The sequence below is a fragment of the Pholcus phalangioides genome, unplaced genomic scaffold (assembly GCF_987345545.1).
Source record: "Pholcus phalangioides strain wild (caught in Gottingen) unplaced genomic scaffold, Ppha-v1.0 ptg000024l_1, whole genome shotgun sequence".
In the NCBI taxonomy this organism is placed as follows: Eukaryota; Metazoa; Arthropoda; class Arachnida; order Araneae; family Pholcidae; genus Pholcus; species Pholcus phalangioides.
This window is the reverse complement of record NW_028301616.1, coordinates 26,311,822-26,328,967: the sequence shown is the minus strand read 5'-3', so window position 1 is coordinate 26,328,967 and position 17,146 is coordinate 26,311,822. Positions and strand designations below refer to the sequence as shown.

At 37.4% G+C, this 17,146-nt stretch overlaps 1 protein-coding gene across 2 annotated transcripts; it reads left to right on the top strand.

The window, feature by feature from the left end:
- Nucleotides 1–3,293: 3,293 nt before the first annotated feature.
- LOC149069100 (kelch-like protein 26) lies at nt 3,294–16,848 on the top strand. 2 transcript variants are annotated; one of them, XM_089250404.1, is made up of 3 exons: nt 3,294–3,514; nt 3,750–3,843; nt 6,684–16,848. In XM_089250404.1, the coding sequence occupies exon 3, from the start codon at nt 6,718–6,720 to the stop codon at nt 8,542–8,544; it is 1,827 nt and encodes a 608-aa protein (XP_089106530.1). In that variant the 5' UTR covers nt 3,294–3,514; nt 3,750–3,843; nt 6,684–6,717; the 3' UTR covers nt 8,545–16,848. The 2 variants fall into 2 exon arrangements, with proteins under 2 accessions (XP_089106530.1, XP_089106531.1); XM_089250405.1 differs by having other exon boundaries at nt 3,305–3,362.
- The last annotated feature ends 298 nt before the right edge of the window (nt 16,849–17,146 follow it).

Genomic DNA, 17,146 nt, shown 5'->3' with positions numbered 1-17,146 from the left:
TTTGATAATCTTAAAATATTTTTTTTAACCTAATTAATGGCTAGCCTAATTAATTTTTAATTTATTATTTAATTAATTTTTAAAAATTGTTCACTTATAAAAAATAAGCTGCAGCTGATCAGAGCCGATTTAACACCATCGTTTGCCTTAGGGCAAAGTGATTTTTTTTCCTGGGACACTACCTGCTCACACGACTATATATTGTTACGATCTGTAGGCGATAGATGGCGCGATTTCTTCGATGGCTCTCAGAAATATTGAAATCGGTTGATGCCGCTTTCGGTTTAGGGGGGCGCTGCCGACTAGGAAACTGTAAAATAGAATTTTGTGGAATGTTCTATTTCTCGAAGTTTCTGTCGGGGTTAAAAATAGTCTGGCACTCACAAGATGGCACGCTCAAGGAGACTCGAATAAGAGAGAGACTGGGTAAGAAAAGTCAATCGTGATTTAACTTTGCGAGAAAGTAGTTAGCTCTCTGATTGGGCTGTAAATACGTGTGAATTACTGTTCTGTAAATAAATCTGTGTTTGTCCGTTGAACCGCTTCTTGTTTTGCAATCTCGAAGTCTTGTGGAAAATTATCCGGAACAATATGTTTATTCCCAAAAATGTTGACCAGATTTCATTATCATGAGGGCCCCTTCAAACATTTGAGACCCTCCCACCCGATCCCGGGCTATGCCTGGGTGTTAAGACAGACCTGCAGATAATACGCAGCCGTATCAGAGCCACTGACGTGAAGAAAACATTGAGGGCAAAGGCGGATTTATAGTTTTCCCCCCTTTCTCCTATTCCAGTCCAATTTTCTTGAACCCCCATCCATTCCTCCACTCTGCAGCGGTATGCTGTAACAAACTTTGCCTCCCTCCCGCTCTGTCTGTAAATACGCCTCTGTCTGTGAATCACTCTTTTTGTCACTCACACACTCACTCTCTGTTTCTGCTACTCAGTGACCTGGTTCCTTGAGGCATCAGGGCCACAACTAGGGGTGGGTAGGCAGGTGGCTCTGATGCACCGGATCAGGGGTGGGGGGCGCAAATTTCACTCTTTAACTCTTTAACGCCCAGATAGAAAACCTGGGAGGGTCGTGAAAATACCAAGTTTTTTGTGTTCGAAGTGGACTCGTCCAAATTTTGGCCACTTTCCCTCTCCCCACCCTTTCTCTATGAGTTTCTATTTATGCCACCCTTTGCATTGACGTTCACCCCTTCATTTCAATGGATTTTCGGGACATAATTTATCTACTGAAAACACCCCTTTCCTCACAGTATTATCTCTTAGTAAAATGCATTGAGTACCCTTAGTTGATTCTCAAGGAACATTCTAGTACATCAGCTTTTAAAATCCCATTGATAGGGCGTTGCAGTTGTCTTTCCCGTTCCCGCCTCTGACAAGAGCTTTCATCTTCTTCCCCGTTGGTGACAAAAGCCAACCAAAACATACCCATACCCCCTAGCTGGGCCGACTTGAGGCGGTTTTGGGCATTAACCTACTCGGCCGACTTCGGGCGATCTGGGCATTATAGAGTTAAGCTCTGACCACTCTTTACCGAGTCACTCTTTTGCTCACCCACTGGCCTGGCCTCTCTCGCTCTCTATATCCCTCTTCTGGTCATATTCATGCTTGCACACTGTTTTGGTCGCTCACTGACCTGGTTTCTCGATCTTGGGTTCCTACTACGTTCAGTCATTAAATCACTCTTTTGGTCGCTCACTGACCTCCCACGCTAAGACCTTCTATAATTCACTCTCGATAGCTTACTGACCTGGCTCCACGCTTTCTAGATCACTCTTTTTTCTATCTTAGGTCACTCTTTTGATTACTCACTGACTGGCTCTTTGCTCTCTTGGTCACTCTTTTGATCCCTCATGTGCTTGCACACTCATTTTTTCACTCACACGCTTGCAAACCCTGTAGATATCGTTTGGTCATTCACTGATGATCTGGTAATTCATTGCTTCCTAGGTAGAGGCAGATTTATGTTTACCGCTTGTATAACCAATAAGATTTTTGACAACATTCCCGCATTGAAATAATTTTCTTGACCAAATACATACTACATTCTTCAAATTTACCACCTCTACGAACTTGCCGCCCAGGAATATAGCCCGCTAAGCCCCCGTAAATCTGATGGGGGGGGGGGGGAACGATAGTTGCAAGTCATCTTGTAATCTTGTACAATCATCTGTTGCAAGTCTATACGGGACTCAAGTGCGAACGCAAGAGGAGGAAGGATGCAACCATACATCAATTATTGGTGGGGGCTCAAATAATCTCAGCATGGCCCCCACAAGGGGTGGGCTGGCAAGGCTCCAGCCCTGGGACCCGGGATGATTTTCATTATTTTTTGTTTTTTCACGTGGTAAATGCATCATAAGAGGGCCCGTGAAAGTCTGGTCCGGCGACCCGCAACAGATATCAGCTTAGGGCCCTACTCCAGGATATGGGGGCCATAAATCTGTCTCCAGGTTCCGGCGCCCATGAGCGGTATATAATATCTGAATTATAAGAAATTAGACTGTGTTTTTACAACATATATTATGATCCTCGGCCTATGCGCAGGTAGATTATTAACAGAAAGTCAATGTGTTTTCTCATTGTTTAGGCGAAAAATAAGATGCAAGAAATTTATGTTTTTATTACTTTCGTGTTGTCGAAACAAAATTATAACGTTTAAAATTGGAGCCTCAAGTGTAATAATCCAATCAGGACTTAAGTTTCCATCTATTGACAGATAAAAGGGGGCTCTGTCTATCACTAGATGGCAGCATAAGTACCGTATATCAGGTATTTATTCTAAAAGTTTTGACCTATCAAAGTTTTTGATAGATGGAAGCATCAGTACTGCAATAATGACATCGATATAACATTCAAGTTATGTGACCATCATGATTAAAAAATTCATAATAATCGAGTATGAAATTAGCTTTCTTCTCCAATAAACTCAAAGCCTAAACATTTTCCCAAAGTGAAAGTGATAATATGGATGCTCAGAAGTAACCGAACCTGTTGAAAATGATGAAGATCAATAATCGAAAACTCTGCTCAAATTATCAAAAAAATAATTTTTTCATACATAAAATTATAGAATTATTAATTAATATTTCTTTTCTGGTATCTGTATACTCATAAACGTTGATGAGAATTGTTTCAAATTGACGAATCATAATACGATTATTATTTAAATATAAGGTACACCTCTTAAAACCTGGAGTTTGATTCGACAATTTTGATCATGGTGATCGATTCGCGAGGGAGCAAGGTATCCCTCGTGAAGAGAAGTGAAGCGCATTCGTCCAATATGGCTACGTTTTGTTTAGGGAAAGGTGTTGTTGTTAAATGGCTGACACGTTTCGAAGATTGGTTTGTTTACGTTTGAGTAATAGTCTCGTAACAAACATAAACAATTATTTGAAATCTCAATTAATGCACAGATAACGCGAGTCTCTTCACACACCCGCAAAATTCAATTCAAATTTCGTGTAAAATTTAAAATTTTCCCCCATCTTTGACAGGTGATTGTTTATCTTCCAAATTGCGTCATCATGTTCATGTTTCTCAATTTTGATTGCAATAAACTTGTTTCTTTAGTTGTCTACATGCATAGTAGGGGATCGAGTATGATAATAATCGGGGATTATGATTGATAATTGCTATATAAAAGTATTTAAAATTAGTCTTACGTTTTACTTTATAAATGTGTGTTTGTATTTGCTTTTCATTTCATGTTTTTTTTATTTGTATCCTTAGGAAGTCATGTTGTTGTAGATCTTGCATTTTGTCTAGCTGAAGTTAACCGAGACGTATATGTGTGGATAACTGTATGGGTTAGATGATACCATGGGTAAGTTCAACATTTATAGTAATGATCACTTGTCAACGCATAAATATTGTTTATGACATGATATGCTTATTACTTTATATTGTGTAGCATCTTGTTTGAATTTTATTGATTTACATCAATTTTTTTGATAGTTTTGTTATGTCATTTTGAGGGACCAGTTAAAAAGTCTCGTCCCCAGTTAAAAAGACTCCAAAAATGCTAATAATTTCCTTACATAATACTTGAACGGCCCCTTAGCTTACTTAAGTATGGATAACTTTTCAATATATCCCAATATGTTTATCATATTTCTCCTTAACCCTCTGGCTGCTCATCCCGCGATTTTCACGGGCAACTCAAATGTAGCAAAATCTGCTCATCCCGCGATTTCCGCGGACATGTGTTTTTCTTCCTTTATTGAGAAGCGCATCCCGTTTTTCCCCCGTTTAACCACTGAAAAAAATTATATACAGTATTAGACGTTTCATTTATGTTTTGGCCAACAGATGTCGTTAGTTGTCCAAGAAATTGCAGCATTTGAAGGCACATGGTATTACTGCTCAAACTTCACTTTTTGAGTGAAAAAAATTATGCAATTTTTGAAGCAATTTCGGTCCACAAATTGAGCAGTCAGAAGGTTAAACACCAAATTGTGAAGAATTTACTACCCCCAGAGGTGAGCTATTCCATTCATTAACAACCCTATTAGGGAAAAACTCCCTGCCACACTACAATCTAGAATCATCCCTTACCAATTGATACTAGTGTCCCCTTGTCAAAGCAGTTTACGATTGATGCCGTATTAATATTTCATGGTCCATTTTATCTATTTTGTTGAAAATTTTGAATATTTCAATCATATCTTCCCGACATCTGAGCTCTTCCGATGTAAACATTTTCAAAAAATCAAGTCTCTCTTCATATTTTAAGCCCCCGTGTGCCATCAAGAGCATGCGTTGCTCTTCTTTACACTCCCTGGACCAAGTCAATGTCCGTCTGTAAGTATGGTCCTGATGGCACACTCCAATCCAATATGAACTAAGCCCCCGGAAAAGTAGAAGGATCACTTTAGGCAAACGTTATAAATATTTTCTGGAATATAAATGCTATTTTTAAAATAATAATTGAATTTAAGTCTCATAAATTCGGGCTCTCTTTTAAATAATTCAACGGTCAGAGCAAAAAAGGCCGTCTGGGTTTGGTCAAAAACAATCTCTGGGTTCGATAAAAACGTGATTGTGGGTTTTAAATGCCTGGTATGCGAAAAATTAATTAGAAATATAAAATGTGTGCAATTTGAGAGAAACTATATGCAATCCCGTAAACGGTATGTACAACACAATGTATAACAAACAAAAAAAAAAACTCAGAAAATGTGCATGAATATACTAACAGACTAAACTCAAATGCTGCAGCCTGCTGCATATGATATGTAAAGTAAACTTCCAGAGGTGATGTCACCTTCAGATGACAACCAATAGCAAAAACAGAGATAATTATAGTTGGCCAAAAAAAGGTAATGGAAGAAAATAGGTGATAATCACCCCTACCAGGAAAAAAAAGCAGCAACAGGCTAGAAAGGAAATAGTTGTTTAAAATTGCCAATAGGGATTATACTAGAGATGTTCCTCAAGGTTTCACAATTTATATGCTTTTTTCTTCTCGGTTGTGAATGAAAACACATGCTTCTGGGGGGGGGGGGAATTGGCCAGTCGTCATTCTGCCCACACGCAGTGATGTCATATCTTTTGCTATTAATATGAACAGAGGCATATTTATGGTTTCGCCACCTGTTGGGGGCTTCACAAATTTTACCACTCTTCTCCCATTCTTGTCCAATTTTCTTGACTACTCTTTCCTCAAATTCCCCCTTTTCTACTTTTCGCCCACCCTGTGCTATAACCCGCTTGGCCTCTTCCCACTCCTGCAAATACACCTGTGTCTCTAAGTCACTCTTTTGGTCACTCCCATTTTCTCACACTCTCTGGGTTAATTTTTTTAGTCATTTACATGCTTGTACAATATTTTGGTCACTTACATGCTTGCACAAGCTGTAGGTCACTTTTTTGGTCACCCAATGACATGATATCTGGTTCTGTAAGTCACTCTTTTGATCATTTACATGTTTACACATGCTCTAGGTCATTCTTTTTGGTCATTTACATGCTCCAAATCACTCACTTACCTGGTTCCTTGCTCTGTAGGTCTTTTTTTTTGTGTTCACTCACATGCTTGCTCATGTTCCAAATCACTCTTTTGCCCACTCACATGCTTGCAATTTCTTTAGGTCACTCTTTTGGACACTCAATGTGTGTCCAACTCCTTACTGTCTCTGCAGCAGGGCTTAAGAGCATCAAGGGCCTCGGTAAAGTGATATTCTTGAGGCCCTACCTGGCTAGAAATGCTTGTCTGTAACCAATTGCACTCTCGCTTACTCTCAAAAATTTTAACCGGATCTCATTTTTATGAGGCCCCCCTGCTTGCTCTTGAGGGTCCCTGGACCATGCCTGGGTAACCCCATGTATTAAGACGGCACTGCTCAGCAGACCCTTATTTATTTGGGGTCATACAAATTTTGCCACCCTTCTATCATTCTACTAATTTTCTCAGCCATTCATTCTTAAAATTTGCCGCACTGGGCTAGTGATAGCCCACTAAGCCCCCATAAATGCGCCACTGTGTATGAATAAATTTTGTGTTCATTTTTATTGTATTTTGTGAATCCATAAAATAATTGACTCTCTGATTTCATATCTTTCTTCGATTAGTACATGCGTTTATTTTCTTGTAAAAATAATGTGTTGTGCTGTTATCTGTCCAGAATTTCTTCCTAAAACTTTCATTATGTTGTTATTATTCAGGTTTAATTTGGCTGATGACTCTATAGCGACAACTATGAGGGAAGTTCGATGTGCATCAGTGGCATGTCACCCAGGCTCAAGAACGGTGCAATTCGAGTCGCCTTCACACATGGGCACTCTGCTGAGCGGATTGAACACACTGAGAAGCAAAGGGTTGCTTCTTGATATCACCCTTATCGCTGGGGGACAAGCGTTTCGAGCTCATAGATGTGTCCTTGCATCATGCAGTGATTATTTTCGTGCCATGTTTACGGATGCCATGAAAGAAAGCCAACAGAGCGAGATTTGCTTGAATGGAGTCACTGCAGAAGGGATGAGGTACCTGTTGGACTACGCCTACACCTCGAAGCTGGCACTCAGTCTCGCCAACATACAAGATGTTCTGTCAGCTGCAAATCATGTGCAGCTGATGGCGGTTGTGGAAGCTTGCTCTTCGTACCTGAAGGAGCAGCTTGATTTGGATAACTGCGTGGATATAGCCACGATTGCTGAAATGTATTCTTTGCAGCAGTTACTGAAAGAAGTTTATTTGTTCATGTGTGGCAACCTGCACAGGTTCTCACAAAAGACTGAATTCCAGAGGCTGTCGCCGCTGCAGTTGGAATATATCCTGAAGTCAGATTTTCCCGTAGATTGTTCTGAGCGAGAAGTCTTGGCAATCGTGGTGAAATGGATTGAGCATCAGCCTCACGACAGACTCAAGTATGCTCATCAACTGCTAAGACATATCCATTTCTCTGAAATTTCGGCAGCTGATATTGGTGTGTTTGCAGATTCAACCATCCTAAAGTGCCTGTGTATAGGTGGAGCTGTTTGGAATTGTCTGTTCCGAGTTTCCTCCCATTCACTGCTGAGAGATGACAGAGGAACTTCACTGGTGAATTCTCGAGGCATGGAACTTGCTATATTGAAAGTCGGAGGCTTTGGTATTGGGGGAGTAACAAATGATATAGCATATTATTTGTCAAGCATAGGCAAATGGAGGTACTTAACTTCGATACCGCACGTCGAACAATGCAACTTTGGAACTGCTGTCTTGAACAACGAGCTGTATATAGTTGGCGGCTGTTTCAATCAGAGTTTGCAGGAGAACGTTCACCCTTTTGGGTTTCGGTACAATCCACTTACCAATTCATGGTCCACAATGGCACCAATGCAGAAAGAGCGTTGTCGATTTTCATTGGGAGTTGTTGGCAACTACTTATATGCAGTAGGCGGTGCTGGGGAATCCGGTGACTTAGATGCCATAGATGATATTGCACCATGCGAAAAGTATGACCCGGTTGCAGACACATGGATGCCCTTGCCTGCACTGCCATGTTCGAGAGCTCAACACGCCGGAGTGACGTGGAAAAATTACTTGTACATATCTGGGGGCTTGGACCAAGATCTTGTGCTCAATTCTCTTTGGAGACTCGACACGGATACAGAGAGGTGGGAGATGTATGCCCCCATGATCACGCCAAGAGCCGATCACTCAATGGTATGCTACAGGGACAAACTTTATGTCTGTGGTGGCTGGTATGAAGACGAGGTCACTGGTACGAGAGTTTTGGCAGACACCATAGATTGTTACAGCATAACGAGGAATTCATGGACAGTTGTGACTCATATACCCACACCCAGGTACCATGCTGGAATTGTGGTAATCGATAAGTGGCTATACATTATAGGAGGCTTCCACAGCGCCACGATGTTTGATCGTGCCAGTGGCGTAGTTGAATGCTATAACATGGAAACTGGTGCGTGGAGCGTTGGAGACCATTACCCGCAGGATATTTGGGAACATGCATGCTGCACGCTATATGTCCCAAGATGCAGGGATGATTTAGAAGTCATCTCAGATAAGACACTACTTTAGCATTTACCAGAATGATTTGCATGTATTTTACCTATATTATATATAGGAGGGGTATTTAGAATGATCTGGCCTTGAATCAGTAGTAGTTTTCAAGTATAAACATTCTGCAGTGTGTTTTGAATATTCATGCTCCCTTGCTCTAGTGGACATGCATCCGCGGCTCCCCCAGAATAGTCTCAAAAAGAACCTCTCCATGGTATTGAATGGGCGCACATTAATAAGGACAGCTCACCTTACAATTGGTGGCAGCGGTGCTGCCATGCACACTTTGAGAGCTGCTGCCTTAGTGATTATTTAACCATGTGTCTCTTGTCCTAGCAGTCATTTATCTGCAGAACCCTTGCTCTAGTTGAAATTAATCTGCCTTCCCCCCCTCCCCCAAGATGTTGTGTCAGTTCATTTATCGGTCTGCCCTTCCCAAGTCCTAGTGTTCAAGTCATTTATCTGTCTCTCTTGCCCTAGCAGTCAGGCCATTTACTAGTTGCTCCCAGAGTCATTTTAACAGTACCACGAGTCCCAGGGCAAATTAATGCTATGCAGCCCTTACTTGGTAGAATTTCCATATTTACTTTCAAAAATGCAGTACCAAATACCACATTCGATAGTATCACAAGGCACTATGAGGTGTCACACACTATGCACTTGAGGTGTCATGGCTGAATAGGCCCATATGCTAAGATGGCCCTGGTTGGTCCTAGCGAGCATTTATCTGCAGCCCTCTTGCTTTATCTGTAACTCTTTCAGAGAGTATTTGTCTTTTGACCTTGTTTTAGCGATCATTCGCTCTTATCTCCCTTGGTCATAACAACTATATACAACAACTTTTTCAGGGTGATAACAGTTATTTTGACTTCTATTAATTATTATGTTAGTGTTCATCAATATTATTAGCACGGTGGATATGCATGACACCTTGGACAAAGTTTTCCCACACTGTGCTAAAAGTAATGATATGCAGCTCGAGACATCACTGCTTCATTGTCTGCAAAAAAAACAATGAAATGTATATCTATCATGTTTTTTTTCTTTCTGGCGGAAACTAAAGAGTGTAGAAAAAAAATAACTGCAGTGATTTTCAGACAGATCATTCTGGCTATCCCTGTATTTTTTGCTGTTGATTATTATTATCATCACTATTTGTGCCATTACGATTTATTTATTGTTGATGTATCGTTTTCCAAATTAATCTATTTTCAAATATATATGCATATAGTATTCATATTGAGTGTTCATTAGGGAGGGGGAGAAGTAGTAATTTTATTATGAGTAATGGTTTCTCATAGCCTACACATGCATATATTTCAGTCATAGCCGTGCAAGAGCTTTGATTTTTCTCGGACGTTTCTTGTACATAAAACATGTTATATACACTTGTGTCATGGCCAGTGTTCAAAGTCTGAGCAGTTCTAGAAATGGTAGATCTGCAGTTTCGAACATGTCAAATATGTAGACACATTTGACATGTTCGCTAAGCTGAAGCCCAAAGTATAACAAGAACCTGAGGAAAGTTGACAACTTCAGGTTATGACTAGCAAATTCAAGAATCGATTAAACTTAAGACACTGGCCGTGACATATTCACCCATAATAAGTTGTATAACTTTCTTACTGTAAAATTTCCAACGAATTTCTTCATTTTCATGATTTTGAAATCTGAATCAAGAAGTTTCTTAAATACTTATTTGAATATTCAGAACTGCATTACATCAGATGCAGAGAGTTGTGCGTGATCACTTTGTGTACAAGATGAAAGTTAATATACAATTTAACCTCAGCTGTCTATAGTTTATTTTATCCTTACCTTACATACATTGAATATTTTGATTTTTTTCATCCTTTGTAATTTGTGGAAGGAATGCTGCGTCACTATAAACATTGAACTCATGGAAAAAAAGTGTCTAATTGATATCTGAATTGAGCAAGAGAGAGAGAGAGAGTTTTTCTTCAGCCCAATACATGAAGGAAAGAGACTTTTTCTAAGTATCATGCCGAGATGAAGTCTACTGGTCTCTGCTGGGAATTGAGCCCTGGATACAAATAGCGTGTTTGCCCAGATTGTAAGAGGACCAGGGATTCCCAGTAGACCTTTCTTTTTGAGTTTGTCGTGGCATGATATTTTAAAGTCTCTCCTTCAAAAATCTAAAACTTTTTAAAATATGGTTATACCATCTTGCCAATGATGGGCTTAAGTATTTTGCGGCCAGTGCAAAAAAAAAAAAAAAAAAAAAAGCTTTGCAGCCCCTTAAAATTATTTTTTCCCCCTTATCCTTCAGTTTTCTTTCCTTGGGCAGCCCAGAGCCTGCCAGATTTACATTAGCACCCGAAAATGACTATCAAACTATGTACCACTATACCATGGTAATAATGCCATTTGTCAATAAATCTGGGAATAGTACCCCCCCCCCTTTTTCTTCAGCAAAAAAAATTGTAAGCGTGGCTCTGGACACTTAAAGGTTTAATATCACTGCTCTACAATCACAGCCCCTGCAAAAATGGGGCTGAGAGAGTTCTAGCCGCAACAACTCTTGATATTTTTGTTTCTTCACTCTATAAATTCACTATAGAGGGGGGCCTTGTGAAAAATGTATCCTCTGGGGGCCCGTGCCAAAGAGCACAGATTACAGGGGAGGGGCATGTCTACAATATCTATATGCAGAGCACTACATATATATTTTGGAACGTCTGTCAGGACAAGATGATCACTACCCAGAGCTGCAACAAAATACTGTTTCGTCCAGGACAAGCATGCATCCCCCTGTTTAGTTCAAAATATTTGTGTCTAAATATTAAATAAATAATTTAACACTCTTTCTGTTCCAGTACCCAGGGCAAAAAACCCATTTCCACTTTTGGCTTGGGGTGGGGGTTGTCAAATCTCTTGTCCTGTGAGTTCTGTGTCTTGGAAAGAATTTTAAGGTATTGCTTTATTAAGAAGTCAAAATGTAACTAAATAAAAGTATTTTTATTCCATTTTTCTAAAATTTACATTTTTCTAAAAAATTCTTTTTTAATATTTTTTAGACACTAATATATTCAGAGCTAAACATATGTATGCTTGCCCGGCCGTATAAATGGGGGGTGTGGCATTCAGCCAGTTTTCACTGGTTCAGTAGAATCAATACTTATTTTTTTTTGTTTGAAACCCGCACTCTACAATGTATCCTTGTGAAAATTTCCCTAATTTTTATTGTCCAAGGTTGACAGCTTTGGTATTTGAATCTCAATATTGAGTTTCAGTGTATTAATATTGTAAATCACAAATCATGAGAATTGGCCTTGACAGGCAAATACTTGCATGTTTTCGAAATATATCATTTAAAAAACATAAATGCAGCAGCGTTTCCTTCCATAAATTGCTTGAATTCATAATCCTTGGTTTTCATATATCTGTAATGATTTTGCCTCTCATGGTCTAAGCCAGGGCCGTAACTAGGATTTTTGTGTTGTTTTACGCACTCATCAATTTAAAATTCAATACTTTTATAATAGTTGTCTTTGTTAAAATCTGCTGCCCCCCCTAAATTCTGCCGCTTGGGACAATTGTTCTCCATATCCCCCCTCCCATTTGCGGCCCTGGTCTAAACAATGTATGAAGTGCTATTTGTATCAATGTGAAAATGATAATTATATTATGCAAGCAGACGAAGAGGAGATGATCTCTCTATATGTAATCTATCTTATTACTTGATATAGTGAGCAGAGTTCTGGCTTTTCTCATATTGCAACATACCTCTCTGAAATTTTTAAATGTGAATAATATGCAATAAGTGAAAATGATTTTTTATAGAACTTTGCGGAAATGATAATGGGTATTTTGAATGTGATATTGTAAATTTAATGTAAAAAAAAAGTTTCTGGAATGTAGTTTGTAATAAGAACACTTGGTGCTATATCTTTGCTTTAAATTATATGTGGAGGGGGGAGATACGGGGCAAAATATTATGCAAGTTTCTGTGTCTACTAAATTTGGATCACATGATGAATTTTTCTCTTTTCTTCATTAGTGAGTCAGCTTATTGAACAAGAATTATATGTAAATCAATATATATATTCAGGTTGATTCAGAATCGATGGGCCAAACTTTAGGAGTTGGTAGTACACATCAAACCAAAAGCATTTATCATGTGTACCAGGTCAGAAATGAAACATAAAGGCGCTATAAGACGCTTAGTGATGAAATCAGGGGAAAACACAAAAACAACTTATAGAAGTTACCAAATGACATTTAATAAACAATAATTACAAAAATGGCTCAGAAGAGCAACCACCAACCTGAACGCAAGTCTCACAGTGGTAATGGAGTCATCAGCGAACTTTCTCGAACCAATCGGGCATGTCGCGTACTTCTCCAGCAGTGGCAGAAATTATGGTGGCAAGTTCCTCTTCAGATTGAAGGAAAGTGGTCCAGGTATACATAGCTGTCTTCTTCAACGATAAAATCATAACCGGAATGACACTTTTAAGTTGGCTTGGTTGCCATTTCTCTCAACAGATTAAATTGGGAACCTGTTTTGGCACCTGTAGTGCCTTTACGTTTCCCTTTGGACCTGGTAAACTAATACAAGAAATGTTTCGTTTGGTGTGTATATGACCACCTCATACAGATGGCTCATCTTTCTTGAATCACTCTGTATGTGTAAGGAAGATGAACTTGGTATGTAGCCTGAGTGCTGTAATTTCTGGAATTTCGGAACGACCAGAATCTCAAAATGTGGTTTTAATGAAAATGTAAACAAGACAGTTACTAGTCCTCAGAGAACCATGATAGACCTGTATATTTTATGTCACATGCCATCTGACGGTTTTTTCTTTTCATTGGTAGAGTGGTTCTCAAAAATTGCTGTAGTAACTGCTCTTCAAATGTTTGATGTCTTAACTCTCTTTCGGCATCCTTTAAAGCATTCTTGTAGCATTTAAGGCTGAATGAAACTGAGAATTTTGACGTGTGGGCTTTGGGCTAGACTCTCCTGCTGTGGACAATTATTAATCTTTTCGGAATGATTTTTTTTTTTTTAATGCCAATGAAATCATGTCAGCAATTATTGATTTTAACCATGAAATGTGTCCATGCAATGTTTAGTTTTTAGGGATTTGCCATATTGCATTTCCTTTATAATGATAGAAGAAAAAGGGTCAAAGAGTGCAAAAAAAAAAACTTTGGGTTACAATTTTTACAAGTTGCATAAAAGAAATTGGGATAAATTATGCTGTGAATAATAGTTTCATGTAAAGAAAAAGGAAAAAAAACAGTCAAAATATTTGTCTAAGTCTTGAATCTTCGCTGCTGGTTTTGATCGCAGTGTAGCACGTGTGATAAAAGCAAAAATCTATGCATATTGTTGATATGTAAATTATATGTGGATGCGTTACATGTAAATCGATTGTATATAATAAGCGGGAAAAAAAAGATTGCCATGCAGTGAGAAATAGCTGTATAGTTTAACATCCGCGTTGAGCGACATGTACAGTAATAATTAAATAGCATTTCAAAAAAATTCGAGGCAAATAAGGAGGGAGGTTGGATTTATATTTTGAGGTGGTGACAAACTTGTGATATTTCAATGTATATGTGCGAGAGAAAAGTAATATTTTGGCATCGAGTTGTTTGAAATTTCTAATGGAAAAGAATTATCAATCTAAACTTTTGTAATGTATGCACTATTGAACACAATCAATTCTACATGATTATATCTAACACTGGAAGGACCACACTGTTCATTTTGACCACCTCGCTTGATTTTCATAATGAACCAGATCATTTAGAATGTTGAAATTTCATGACTTTTCCTAAAAATGCTCAAATATTACACTGTCCACCGATCATAAATTTAGAAGAAAAAAAATTGCACGTGAAATTCATCAGGGACTCATCTATATGAAATGCTTTTGATGCGTTTTTACATGAAGACATTATCTTTTATGTTTTCTGGGTGAAGAAAAAGGAAAATCTTCATCTATTCTGTTCAATGCATTGAAATATACACGTATATATTCTCACAAAGTGGGAAAAAATTTCTGAGAGTTTTACAATGAAACAAAGTATAGTGTAGATCAACTTAAAGGCGTATTCCGTGTGCATTCATTTGATAGCATGTGTTTTCCACAACATTCGACATGGCCCCAAAAAATGCTTGGTCGATTTGTAGAAAAATAAATAAATAAAACCGGGAAAGTTAATTTCCTTCGTGTTGAAATTAGCTAAAAGTCATTACCCTTATTTGTTCAGGAATCAGAATTTTGCTAACAACAAAAACAGCAAGCGCTACTATACTAGTAAAGAGACAGTGATGTCAGGTCCTGCAATAACTTTTATTATAATAAATATTAATAATGATAATATTAAATTAAATAAATTTTCAATGCGTAAGAAATCTGTATGTGTAAAATATGTGCTAATGTAACAAAGGTAGTGAAAGGTTTAAAAAGTGTGATGTGTGAATACAATTGCTGTTATAACATTTAGAATATAAGTATTGTTTGTCAAAACAACCTTTAAGAAGAAAAAAAATTGGAAAAAGTAATTGTTTAATTAACTTAATTATTTAATTAGTTAGTTTAGGTACCCTTTATACATACCCCAAGTCTTAATTGGGAAAAATAAACCACTAAAAACTGTTAAAAAATAGGTACACATACGTGTACCTCTGGAGCAAAAAGGTTAAAAATGAAATTTAATTATAAAATTTATTTGAAAAATTCTGAGTTTTTAATATTATATTGCTTATTTTACACTCACATCTACATTTAACTATAAAAAAAGTTATGAAAATTGAGATTTTATAGTGAAAATCACAATCTTCAGTCATTTTGATCGATATTGGTCCTTCTAGTGTTAACATTGATAAATGTCGACATGTTCAATTTGTAGACACTCACACACATGCAAGTAGCCCATCCTATGAGGCTAATTTGCCCAATTTTTCAAGAAAGATTAACACCAGAAGTTTATTAAGCTGAAGTCTGGTACTTAATATGTTTTGGTTAATGCCATATCAAAAAAAAAACAAAAAAACTGCTTTCCATAAATACCTTGAAATCTTTCTGATATGGGAGCTTGTCTTGTACGTAATTAAAAGATAATCCCATCGATGATTTGTGCTTTGATGTGCAGCTCTGTAGTACAGAAACCTGTCTAAAACTGTAAATTATTTTGGTCTTTTAATGATCCGTTTCATGCATGTTTCACTGTTTGAAGGTAGAAATTTTTATATTGACTTGTGTGCTGATGTCCCAAAAGTGGACCAAAGTATTCTTGTTTTACTGTATCGAAACAATTCTTCTGAAGACGATGTCACTCTTTGCTATTCATACTTAGGCTTCAACAACAGGAATGAACAATATGAATCAACAATATGAAGATGAAGTCAGGAAAGAGCATTCAACTACCTCTATGGAAAATTGTACAAGCTCTAAGGAAAGAAGTTTGTTGCTTCTATGGCACAGTGGTCTAGTACACTCGCCTAGCATGCAAGAGAACAGAGGGATGGATTTTCTTTCCTGAATTCATCTTCACATCAGCCAGTTGTTAAATCCTTCGTGAAATTAATTCTTACTTTAGTCTTTAATGTCTTTTAAAAATAAAAACAGCATTTGAAGAACGCAATATTCAGCACAGAGTATGATCTTGTATATGAAATCGAAATCCAATTTTATTTATCTTAAAAGCACTTCACGCTCGTATTTTTCATTCTCGTATGTTATAGACTACTTTTATTCTTCGCCATTTTCCCTTATCATGCAAAGTGATGAAGCCTGTGACCTCAGTACTTGTACCTATAACAAATAAGTGATCAAGAACAAAAAAAAAATGATGCAACTATGCAATTACGTAGAGTATGCTCAAAATATCCTTATATATATACAAACAAAGAAATACTTATGAAATGTAGAATAATTATTGTTTTGTACATATATTTACATATAGATATATATTAACATAATACTTTTGGTGATTGTTATGTATTTTAATAATACGCTCACATTTGATATTATACGATTATATTAAAAGGTTTTAAGTTTGATAGAAAAATGAAATGTCTGGCGCATTCATTTGTTTGATGATTAATCTTTTTTACGGATTTGAATCTTTGTGTGAATGCTTTCATTTAAGTTTACTTCGATGACACTGATTAATAATGATTGGCATGCGAGTGTTTTTCTTCTTTTGGAATGTTAATTTTTTAATTGTTATTTGCTGATAATCATTTTATTTTTTTTTTATGTGTCCCTTCTCCGATTCGATTTAAAAATTTTCTCTGTATGTGTTTCCTCATTGTTAATTCTACAAATATATTTTTAATTGTCTCTCCTTGTGTATTTTATCATTACTCTCTGTGTCTCAATTAGTTTTTCTCTGAATTTTGAATTGTGTGTGTCTGATAAATTTATCGTAATTTAAGTTGAATTTAGCCGCCCCCCGACTTTGACGTGTAAGGACACTGGGCAAAGCAGGCGTTAGAGAAGCATTACAATTATATTAGATTTTTCGTTGATCAGTGATAAAAGAAGTTTTTAGATTTAACCCTTCCCTTACACATGAAGGACTGGGCAGGTTCCTTACATGCTGTACATACATGCAAAAATCTAACCTGACATGTTGAAAA